The sequence below is a fragment of the Pyrus communis genome, chromosome 5 (genome assembly GCF_963583255.1).
Source record: "Pyrus communis chromosome 5, drPyrComm1.1, whole genome shotgun sequence".
NCBI lineage: Eukaryota > Viridiplantae > Streptophyta > Magnoliopsida > Rosales > Rosaceae > Pyrus > Pyrus communis.
This window is the reverse complement of record NC_084807.1, coordinates 26,104,009-26,115,618: the sequence shown is the minus strand read 5'-3', so window position 1 is coordinate 26,115,618 and position 11,610 is coordinate 26,104,009. Positions and strand designations below refer to the sequence as shown.

At 42.1% G+C, this 11,610-nt stretch overlaps 2 protein-coding genes across 2 annotated transcripts; one reads left to right on the top strand and one right to left on the bottom strand.

Moving 5' to 3' along the window:
• Positions 1-1,777: 1,777 nt before the first annotated feature.
• LOC137734655 (disease resistance protein RPP8-like) lies at positions 1,778-5,479 on the top strand. The gene is made up of 2 exons (XM_068473912.1): positions 1,778-4,816; positions 4,907-5,479. The coding sequence occupies exon 1, from the start codon at positions 2,149-2,151 to the stop codon at positions 4,792-4,794; it is 2,646 nt and encodes an 881-aa protein (XP_068330013.1). The 5' UTR covers positions 1,778-2,148; the 3' UTR covers positions 4,795-4,816; positions 4,907-5,479.
• Positions 5,480-7,116: 1,637 nt separating this feature from the next.
• Positions 7,117-10,150, bottom strand: LOC137735500 (protein DYAD-like). Its single transcript, XM_068474931.1, has 6 exons — positions 9,205-10,150; positions 8,694-9,077; positions 8,483-8,597; positions 8,269-8,385; positions 7,543-8,172; positions 7,117-7,432 (listed from the first exon to the last, which is right to left on the bottom strand). The coding sequence occupies exons 1-6, from the start codon at positions 9,780-9,782 to the stop codon at positions 7,298-7,300; spliced, it is 1,959 nt and encodes a 652-aa protein (XP_068331032.1). The 5' UTR covers positions 9,783-10,150; the 3' UTR covers positions 7,117-7,297.
• Positions 10,151-11,610: the final 1,460 nt, after the last annotated feature.

Here is an 11,610-nt window from a genome sequence, read left to right as displayed (position 1 = left end):
CTTTCTCATGGAGTATCTAGTAAAGTTTTTAAAGAATCAATTATCAAGTTGGGCATGTATGATATCTATGCACTAATTTGAGGGGTGTTGATTTGAGCCTCAATTTCTAAATATTCTAAGAGTCCTATTTTAGGTAGGATTACGATTTATAATTAATTGTGATCTTTGTAATTATATTCTTTGTAGAATAAGACGTATGCACCTATATATTGTAAACCCTAAAAAATAAATAAAATAACAAAGTATTCAACGTGTTTATTTTCTTATGTGGTTTCCTTGTTTCTGCTGGTGCGCGGTCGAGCAGAGAAGAAATGAGGGCTCTTTTACTCTCTCTCTTCCACCGAGCAGCCAGAAACAGTAACCCTTCTTTCACTTTCTTTTGCATGTGAGGGTCTACAAGAGCATCAAATTGGTACAAACAAAAGGTACCTGTAGTATTTTTGTTTATATTTTCTTTATTTGCCGCAGCCTGGCCAAAGGGCATCTTTTCCTTTTTGTTTCCTTTCTTTTTCCCTTTTTTTTAGTCTTTTGGCTCCTTCAAAAGTCAAAAAGGAGAGAACTACCTTATTTTTCTTTTCCTTTTCCTTTATTGATGGTGTTCTGACACACAAAAACAAGTCATGACTTTTTTTTGGAAAGGAGCTCGTTACAAATCTCTTCCTTCTGATCCATCAAATTTAAAATCTGAATTATTAGAATTTGATTCAATGACTACAAACAGAATTTTACTTTAAAAGTTATAATAACTTTAACCGTTTGATCAAATTTCAATAATTCGAATTTTTGAACTTAATGGATTAGGACGAAAGGATATGGGAAGGATCCCTTTCTTTATGCTTTTTTGGTCTATTAACCTGGTGGTTTAACTAGAGCACTCTTCTAGTGGTCTGGCCTAGCACCATTCTGGTGGTCTCGGCCTACACACTATATGCCTATTGCGTTTGTCTAGCACTGCATGCCTAACATTTTGAAGATGGTATATCATGGAAGGATTCGAAACTATTATAATAATTTATTAGCTTGGCCGGCAAGTCAAATGGTCGGTTTATGCTTGCTGGTTTCCCCATCTAGTTATTTGAAGACGAAGACCCCATTTAACTTAATTTCCTTGGCCTTCCTTGTGTGGTAACTGGTTCAGTGGTGCATGATTGAGTTTGTGTTATGATGTTGACAAAAGGTAGAAGAAGACTTGTGGGCTGGGCGCCATTTAGGTCTTCATCTCCGCGTCGCAAATAGTTTGGTTTGTTGACAGTGACAGACACCACACCGAGCTTCCCCTCAGCTTCGTAGAAAATACTAAACATTGTCCTGCCTTGCAACCAAGAATGTTAAGAGCTTAAAGGAAAATGGGTTGAAGCCAAACCATCTCAGTAAGCTGCAATTCTAATTAGCTTCTATGATTTTGCAGAAGCTGTTGTTATGCTTGAGCCACAAAAATCAACTTCACATAACAGAATTAACAAAATTAGGGCAAATATGAAGCGAATTATGAGTTTTATAGAGTAAAATGACAAATTTTGAGCTTCAGCGGGCAAAATAGGATCAAAATCGAGTTCAAGTGGAGCGAATTTTGAGTTTCTGTGTAAAGTGACGACTTCTGATAGTAAAGATAAAATCGAGTTTTAAAGAGCATAGCTAAAAATAAGCCTAAGGTTATCCTTGATTTATGAAGTAAACGAAAATGACCTATACAAATACAAATGAAAGAATTTGGAATATTTAATGAACAAAATCGACGTTGTGAATCTTTCTCAGTTTTTACGGAAGCATTTCTACCAAATTTCTTTCCGTTTATTAGCTTGGCCGGCAAGTCAAATTGTCGGTTTGTGCTTGCTGGTTTCCTTGGCCTTTCCTGTGTGGTAACTGGTTCCGTGTGGGGCATGATTCAGTTTAGGTTATGACGTTGACAAAGGTAGAAGAAGACTTGGGGGCATCATTTAGGTCCATCTCCGCGTTGCGAAATAGTTTGGCTTGTTGGCAGTGACAGAAACCGCACCAAGCTTCTCCTAAGCTTCGTAGAAAATACTAAACACTGTCCTGCCTTGCAACCAAGAATGTTAAGAGCTTAAAAAAAAAAGGGGTTGAAGCCAAACCATCCCAAGAAGCTGCAATTCTAATTAGCTTCTCTGATTTTCTGTCGAAAGTAACATGGCAGAAGCTGTTGTTATTTTCGTTCTGGAAAGGGTTGCTGATGTACTTGGTGAAATCCAACTTCCCAAGGATGTTCGCCCGGAAATCCTGCGGCTGAGAGATGAGCTGAAGCGGATGCAGTGCTTTTTAAAAGATGCAGATGCAAAGCAAGAAGACGATTTGCAGGTGCGGAATTGGGTTTCTGATGTCAGAAATCTTGCTTATGATGCTGAAGACCTCATTGACACATACATCCTCAAAGTTGAGTCCTACAAGTACAAGAAATGGAACTTTGTTAAGAGATATGCTTCCACTCTCAAGGCCCGTTACAAGATTGGGAAAGACCTTGTATTTCTCCGCACAAGAATCTCTGACGTTTCCATCAGCCACGAAGCATACGGCATAAGAAGTACTGGTGAAGGAACGAGTCATGCCAATGAAGGACTACTGAAGCTGCGGCGATCAACTCCTCGTGGCCAGGATAAGGATATTGTTGGTCTGGAGGAAGATATAGCAACTCTGGTGGCACGACTTGTCTCGGAGGATCAATGGCGTGCAATTTCAATAGTAGGCATGGGTGGTATTGGTAAGACCACTTGTGCTAAGGAAGTCTATAATCATGCGGACATTCAAACTTGTTTCGATCGCCGTGCTTGGGTCTATGTATCCCAACAGTTCAGAACAAGAGACATACTTGTGAGCATTATAAAACAAGTTTCAACAAGAACAAAAGACACGGCGAAGTTGGGAGAAGACGAGTTGGAGGAAGTGCTCTATAAACTTTTGGAAGGGAGACGCTATCTGATTGTTTTAGATGATATATGGAGCACCGGCGCTTTTGACAGTCTTGCAAAGGCCTTCCCAAACAATCACAGTGGAAGTAAATTATTTCTTACAACTCGCAACAACAATGTCGCTTTGCATGCCGATGCCCAGAGCCTTCCCCATGAACTGCGATTTCGTAGCAAAGAGGACAGTTGGAAGTTGTTATGCCGGAAAGCATTCACTGAAAGTATTGAGAGAATGTGTCCTCCACAATTGGAGGAAATCGGAAAGGAAATTGTGGCGAAATGTGCTGGTCTACCGCTAGCCATCGTTGTGTTGGGGGGCATGCTTTCAAGGAAAAGAAGGCTGAGTGAATGGCAAAGGGTTCTGAACTCCATCCGCGCACTGTTAGCCCGTGGTCCGAATGCTGTGTCGGCAATACTAGCTTTAAGCTATTATGACTTGCCTTATTACCTTAAATTTTGTTTTCTCTACTTGGGGTTATTTCCTGAGGACTATTTATTCTCTGCACGTAAACTTTTTCGGCTATGGATTGCAGAAGGCTTGATCCCATATTACGATGGAAGGATGGAGGACCTTGCAGAGGAATATCTGAATGAGCTGATTGATAGAAACATGGTTCAAGCAGCAAGGTTGAGTGCAAATGATAGGGTGAAACACTGCCGATTGCACGACTTAATGCGAGACCTCTGTATCTCAAAGGCTAAGTCAGTGGAATTTCTTTATATTCATTCGAATCTGAAGTACAGTATCTTCAGCCCATTTCCATGTTCTCACTCTCGAGCCCGTCATCATGCTATCTACTCCGGCTTTTCTTCATCCCCGGATGAGTCAACTCCAAGCCTCCGATCGCTCCTCTTCTTTAAGGTTCGACAAATTGAAAGTGGAATTTCTCTTTCTGATGTCTGCAGACGTTTTAAACTCCTTAGAGTCCTGGAATTAGAAGATATGAAGTTGAGGACAATTCCAAGCGCAATCGGAGAAATGATCCATTTGAAGTACTTGGGGTTAAGGCATTGCTCTATAGGGTCGGTGCCAGAAGAAATAGGATGGTTGTCCAACTTGCAGACTCTTGATATTCTTGAAAATGCCAATATTTTGAGGTTTCCTGATGTGTTATGGAAGATGAAAAGCTTACGCCATCTTTACATGTACGTTCATCCATTAGTTGGCAAGTGGCGAATTGATACTCTCCAACACCTCCAGACTTTGGTGGGCATAAACGTTGATAGCTTGAGAGGAATAAACTCCGCCAATTTAATCAGTCTTCGGAAGTTGAGATTGACTGGAAGCTTCGCCACAAACCGTGCAGAAATTTTTGATTCTTTAGTCAATCTTCTGAACCTCCACTCCTTGTCCTTAAAGTCTATGGATTATCTGTTTCCATCCCTCTCTGCGCTTTCTTCTCTTCGCCATGTCATTAAGTTGCATCTGAGCGGAGGGATAAGTAAGCTACCTAACCCACATGAATTCCCTCCAAATCTCAACCAGTTGATCTTGCATCAATCCCGTCTTGAAAACAATCCTTTGGAGATACTTGAGAAGCTGCCTTATCTATTTGTTCTTAGACTAAAACATTCTTCTTACCATGGAAAAAAACTGAAATTTTCTGCCAACGGCTTTCCACAACTCGAGTATCTAGAGCTTGAATTCTTGGATTCTTTGGAAGAGTTGGAAGTTGAAGAAAGTGCAATGCCGAAGCTTAGGAGTTTACAGATCACTGACTGCCAACAGTTACGGATGCTCCCTGAAGAAATTAAGTGCATAACTACTCTCCAAGAGTTGGTGTTCGAAGGGATGCCAAGAAGATTCATCGATAGGCTGCAAGGAGAAGACCATCACAAAGTCCAGCATGTTCCCTCTATCATAAAGTCATAATCGTGCAATTTGTCGACACCAGGTTCATCTTCTTCATCTTTTATCTTTTTGCAGAAGACTAATAACTTATGACCAGTGAACAAATTTTCTGACCTTTATTTTTTCTGCATAGCTTTCTCCCAGAAGAGCTTGGATCACGTGTTCCACTCGTTCTATGATTAGGGGCAGGGTGGGGGAGGGGTGACGCGGCGACTGTGAGTGTACAACAGAAGATAAACTAGTGCAGACTGCGTCTGTCTCCAACAAGAAGCTGCAGGAGTCGAACGATGGTCGCGTATAGCTTGCTTTAAGCTCAAGAAACATTCAAGATTGATTGTAATTCTAGCCATTCTTAATTTCATTTTCTGATTTTTATTCAATTTGAATATCCATATATGCCTTGTATAATTCACATATCAATATATCATAGTGTTTGTCACGAAATTAGATGCCAATGAATTTTCCAATAATTTTATATGCTTATCAAAGTAGGCTCTTTTTCTTAGAAAGATGTTGGAACTGTAACAAAAGATAGTGACAGTTTTCTAGAAAAGTTCACTGTATCTTAATGCCGTGTGAAACTATTTTTGTGGGCTTTCCGTGTCCTTTCGTTGCTCTTTCATTAGTTCATATTTCGATGTCGACAAAGAAGAATGCAAGTTGACAGTGATAGACTACACCAAGCTTCCTCTAAGTTTCCTGGAAATGCCAAGACTTAGTGGGAACTGGGTTGAAGCAAAATCATCCGAATAATTAGTTGTCGGTTTTGTTTTAGCTTTGTTATCATTTTTCTGTTGAACCTAACACAGCAGAAACTGCTGTTGGTTTTGTTTTAGAAAGGGTAGCTTTGCTAAATCGAACTTCCCAAGGATGTTCGCCTCCAAATGCAGGTGTTGAGATACAAGCTCAAGCTGATGCAGTGCTTCTTAAAAGATGCCGATGCAAAGCATGAAGATGATCTGCAGGTGCACAATTGGGTTTCTGATATCAGAAACGCTGCTTATGACGCTGAAGACCTCATCGACACATACATTCTCAAGATCGAGGCCTATAAGAGATGGGAATTTGTTAAGAGATACGTGTTCACTCTCAAGGTGCGCTCCAAGATTGGGAAAGGTCTTGCAGCTATCCGCACAAGAATCTCTGGTATTTCCATCAGCCGCGAAGCATATGGCATTAAAACCATTGGAGAGGGATCAAATTGATGCAGCAGGAACTCGAAGAAAGAAGATGGAAATTAAGAAACACAAACTACCAAGCTCTGTTTAGTCTATGAATACCCGGAACAAAGGCAAATGTCTGTTGAATTCTCGGAATGCCCAGACTAAGAGTAAGAAGAGAGAACTCTTTGTTTTGAATTTTGATTCATGACATCAACTGAGAGACGAGATACGAAACCAACCGTTACCACAAGAATTCCCACCAAATCTCAATCAGTCGATCTTGTATCATTCTTGTCTTAACAACAATCCTATGGAAAGAAACTGAAATTCTCTGCCAACGGTTTGCTCCAAGTCGAGCTTTTGGAGCTGGAATTATTGGAAAATTTGGAAGAGTTAGAAGTTGAAGAAACTGCAATGCCAAAGTTTAAAAGTTTGCAAATCACCAACCATAAGTGGTTACGGAAGCTCCCTAAAGGTATGAAGTATGTAACTGGTCTCCAAGTGTTGGAGCTCAAAGGGATGTCAGGAAGATTCGTAGATCATCCGCGAGGACAATACCATCACAAAATCCATCATGTTCCCTCTATCATAAAGTCGCGATCGTCCTGCAATCTGCCGGCACCAGGTTCATCTTCATCTTTCTGCCATGGACTATTCAGTACTGTAGTTTCTAACGTTTTCATTCTTCACCAGCTTCAATCAAATTCTGAATGTGTTCTGCACCCGTTTGTGCTGAAACAGTTTGGATCATGTGTTCCGCTCGCGTGTTAAGGCGAGGAGGGAAGATGAGGAAACATTCGACAAGAACAAACTTTGTACTTGTACGTTCAAACTTGTTAAGGTCAATGTTCTGCTGTAGCAAAGCAATGTTACTTGATCATTTGATGCTTAGCTTAGTTTCCACTGTTCTTGTTATGTCCAATATTTTCACCAAAAACGCTCACATCCAAACAAACTCTATGTTGAGAGAGCTTATCCTTTTGGACTCACTTCCAAAGTTCCAAGTTGCCAACTCAACTAGGCACTAGCCAGCCCTTACCCGGGAAAGTCTCTTGTTTCCTTTCCTTAATCTTACCACAATGACAAGATTGGGGTTAATTGCTTCTTAATTTCAATTAGTTTTAAATCATTTTCCCTCCTAATTCTCAATCACATAAATTGTAGGAGCCCAAAGCGGCACATCAGCTGTTTCCGCAAAAAACCTAATATTTTGGACTATAGTGCAAAATCCCTAATAATCATGTATACGTAGATACAATGATTTCTATACCCGCCAATTTCCTACAATTATAAAGTAGCCCTATAAGGTATATCCCATATGTATTTAGCTCCTGCTACAAGATTGATCCAACGGTCCAAAATCAACCCTCCAAAGAAGTGCCAGGAGTTCCCACGGCCAAAGCCATCAACCACTTCTCTTCCTTCCACGTGGAAGCAGGAGAGGCACACCAATCGTCACCGTTTCTTGCATTTCCGTCGTCCTCCTCCTTCACCATCTGTGTATTATTTCCCCACAATTAAATGAAACAAAATGTGATTGATTAAATTTAATTACATAATTAAGACTGAGGAGATGATTAATTGAGAAGGGGGGTGAGAGGCGTACAAGTGGCAGATGGTGGTGGTGCCTTCTGTGGTAGGTGGCGACAGTCCTGGTAGCCTCGCAGCTGGTTTGGGGGTTAGGGTTTGGTGCTGCAGCTGCAGGGAGCTCGTTGAGGTTTAAGAGTAGGGTTTTACTGATGGTGATGGTAGTGGAACTCTGAGTTTGCTGTGGGGCCAGGACGGGTGGAGGAGCGAAAATCGGAGGGGCAGAGGGTATTGTGGTCACATTGCACAATGTGGTGGTGGTCGCTGGACCACGATCAGCTACCGGCTTCACAGGTGGAGTGGTGGGGTTGATGAGGTGGAGGGAGGCGGAGGAGGTGGATGAGGGTGGGGTGGGGACCACAAGGGGGTCATGTGGTGGGGCCAGAACCTGGGAAGAAGGACTAGGAATATTGGTGGGGCTGCCCATGTCTGGCCAGAGAAAGCTGCCTTGTGGCTTGCATATCCTGAACCCACTCCTCAGCCTTTCTATTTTTGCCGCCTTGTCCTCCGCCGCCGCAGCCGCCATGTCTTCGCCGCTTAGTTTATCTTCTTCTTTCTTCTCACAGGCTGATGCTGTTTCAGATGGCGGTGGTGCTCCTGAAATTGTGACTGCACCTTCCTTCCTTAATTCAAACATCCTGATTTTCTCCTGCATTAACATTTAAACCTCCATAAATCAATGGATTACAATGCTATATGCAATTAAGACAGACATATTTAAGGTGATTAGGGGGCAATTAATTACCTTAATTCCGGACAAAGATTGAGTAAACTCCACCATTTGTTCTTCTTTTTTGGTCACAAACTCCATCGTTTCTTCATCCATTTTAGCTAACTTCTTTTCTAGCTCTGCACAAGCCTCCTGCAAAATTAATAAACCCCATCAAACACTAATTAGGCAACTTAATCAAGATTAAGCAACCATAATAAAAAAAAATTAATCATGAACAAATTACAACCTTAATCTGGATTAACGAACCATCCCGATCCAAGTCAACACCGGTCAAACAAGAATTTGAAGCGGTCGCCATAGCCAAACCGGCATTCCCTTGCTGCTTGGACTCCTCCATCTCCCTGAAAAAATCCAGAGAGAGTATCACCAACAGTTTTACCAATAAATTAATCACAGATTAATACCATGATTAAGATACTAAAAACGCGATTAATTACCTTCTAATCTTGTCAATTTCTACACGGAGCTCCTTAATCTCTCTTGCACAAGTGGGGTCCTGGGTGGGGCTATCGCCGAGCTTCCACCCCGGTGGCGGGGTCCAGTAGGGATCTTGAACCCCAGCTTCCTTTCGGATGTGGACCATATCAGCACTCTCCAGCCAATACTCCATGGCCCCATCAGCGTTGTGCCGCCGCCTAAACCTCTCGGTCCCCCCTGGCGCCACCTTGCCCGCCATGTGTTTGAGTAAATGATCCAACAAACCCGTGTCCCCAATCAGCCTCCGCGCCTCCGCTCTCAGCGCCGGCCTCCGTATTGGGTTCCCAATCGCCGCCCCTTTCTCCTTCATCACCTTCAACATGTTCTCCTCCGCCAGCTTGTACCTGCAAAAATCCCAAAAGAACTCACGTTTATCAAAACCAAAAATCTTACAAAAACAAATCGACCCAGTTAAATATTATTAACCTATTAATAAAAACCCAATTAATGATATGATTATCTTAATCTCACCTTCCTGCGGACCATCTTGCTACAGTGTGTTTAACTTTAGCCAATTTTCTGCTGCTGCCATCAGGAACTGCTACAATCTGGTTATTCTGCTTCGGACATTTTGCTCTGGATTTTGATCGCTTCGGGGTCGGAGCTTTGATCTTTCTCTTGTTATCAGGGCGCTTCCGCTTCCGATTCCGGAGGTTCATCTTCCATGGCAGAACAGGAGGAAGATGAACTTCTTCCTCTGTCTCCTCGCCTTCTTCTTCGTCACCGTCCTCCAGCTCCATTACCTCCTTTTCCTTCTCTGAATCTTCAGAGCCAGAGCTCGGCGACGACTCGTGCCTGCGAAGGTAGCGAATCTGCCGCCGCTTGCCCCACTTCACCATTCCGGCGAATGTGAGCTCGGACCAACACGGGCCCTTCCCAGAAACCACGCTACTATCCATGGCTCCGCCGCCGCCGCCGATTGCTGGGCTCGACGACGAGCTTCTCGGGTGATTCGTCAACGGAGGTCGAACGGCCCAGAAGCTCCAAATTTTGCTCTGATCAACCATCTTCTGAGGTGGGATTCTCCGGTAAAGTACCTCTGACGCCATATCCGGCTGTTGTGCTAGGATAGCACCAAATCAATTTTTGGAACCAACTCTTACTAACCCACAGAAATATATCAAATAAAATGCAAGAACAAAATATAAAAGACACAAAGATTTTAACGAGGTTCCTCCACAGTCAGTGTAACTGGAGTACGTCCTCGGAGCAGTAGGAGCTCACCCAATAATCCACTATCAACCAAATGGGAGTTTACAAAGTGTTGGCAATCTCACAACCCAAAAGCCCAATACACCCAATAACTCTCACACACCAAAGAAACAAATAGAGAAAGAAATATAATGAATAATTTCTTTCTAACCAAAGAGAGGAGCACTTTCTTCTTCTCTTCAAAGAGGGGCTGCGACACCTCTATTTCTTCTTCTCTGTTTTTCTGGTGCACACTTCTCTGCTCTCTGCCCTCTGCCCTCTCTCCGAAAGAAAACTCTTTCTTTTTTCTGTTTTTATCATCAACCGAAACAAGCTTTCTCATATCTATTTCTTTTTTCAAAAGCAATGGTCTTTTCCCTTATTTTCCTCCCCAAAACAAGGAATGTGTTTCCACCTTTGGATTGTTTAATCACCTAAAGTTTTCTTGGACATTTGTCCACTTGGCCACTTGGCCAATTATTCAACAATCTCCACCTTGGCCAAGTTCCGAAAAACGCCATGATAAGCCAAACAACACAATTAACACACAACATCACTCACAATCACTAGCAAGAGAACAACTCATGCCGAGCCAAATCTCCAAAACTCCTACTGCTCAACGCCTTCTTTAAATAGGCAAAATGTGAGCCAAGTTCAAGCAATGAACAAACTTGGCTACACCAACAACCTTAGTCAACATATCAGCGGGGTTGTCTTTAGTTGGAATCTTCTGGAGAATGATTTCTCCTTCACCAACTACTTCACGAACAAAGTGATAACGCACATCTATGTGCTTGGTCCTCGCATGATGAACCTGATACTTAGCCAAATAAATGGCACTCTGACTATCACAATGTACCTCCACCTGCTTCTGATCAACCCCCAAATCTCTAATCAGTCCATTATCCAAATGGCCTCCTTTATAGCTTCAGCAACTGCCATATATTCAGCCTCTGTAGTAGACAAGGCAACAGACGACTGCAAAATGGACCTCCAACAAACTGGCCCTTTAGCCATAGTAAACACATAGCCTGTAGTAGACTTCCTTCCATCCAGATCACCTGCATAATCTGAATCAACATAACCAACTGCAAAATGACCAATACCAGAGTCATCTCTCTCAAAGCATAAACCAACGTCTCGAGTACCATGGAGATATCTCAATATCCACTTAGCTGCTTGCCAATGCTCTTTACCTGGATTATGCATATATCGACTCACCATGCCAACTGCATGAGCAATATCCGGTCTAGAGCATACCATTGCATACATCAAACTACCAACCAAATTTGCATATGGTATATCTTTCATTTGCAGCTTCTCTTTATCAGTTTTAGGACACTGTAGAGAACTTAATTTAAAATGAGGAGCCAAAGGGGTACTAACCGGTTTGGTTGAATCATGAACTCCAAACTTCCGAATCAACTTCTCAAGGTATTGTCTTTGATTCAAGCATACCAAACCTTTCTCTCTGTCTCTAGTGATCTCCATGCCAAGGATCTTCTTTGCTTCACCAAGATCCTTCATCTCGAACTCATTTTTCATTTGCTTCTTCAATTTCTCAATCTCTTCAACATTCTTTGAGGCAATCAACATATCATCAACATATATCAATAAATAAATGAAAGACCCATCTTGCAACTTCTTGAAGTACACACAATGATCATATTGACTTCTAGAATAATT

Coding starts and splice junctions, on each gene's coding strand:
- LOC137735500 (XM_068474931.1), bottom strand. CDS start 9,782: ATGGCGTCAGAGGTACTTTACCGGAGAATCCCACCTCAGAAGATGGTT. Junction 9,078..9,204: donor GCAAGATGGTCCGCAGGAAG/GTGAGATTAAGA, acceptor GGATTTTTGCAG/GTACAAGCTGGCGGAGGAGA. Junction 8,173..8,268: donor AATCTTTGTCCGGAATTAAG/GTAATTAATTGC, acceptor ATGTTAATGCAG/GAGAAAATCAGGATGTTTGA.
- LOC137734655 (XM_068473912.1), top strand. CDS start 2,149: ATGGCAGAAGCTGTTGTTATTTTCGTTCTGGAAAGGGTTGCTGATGTA.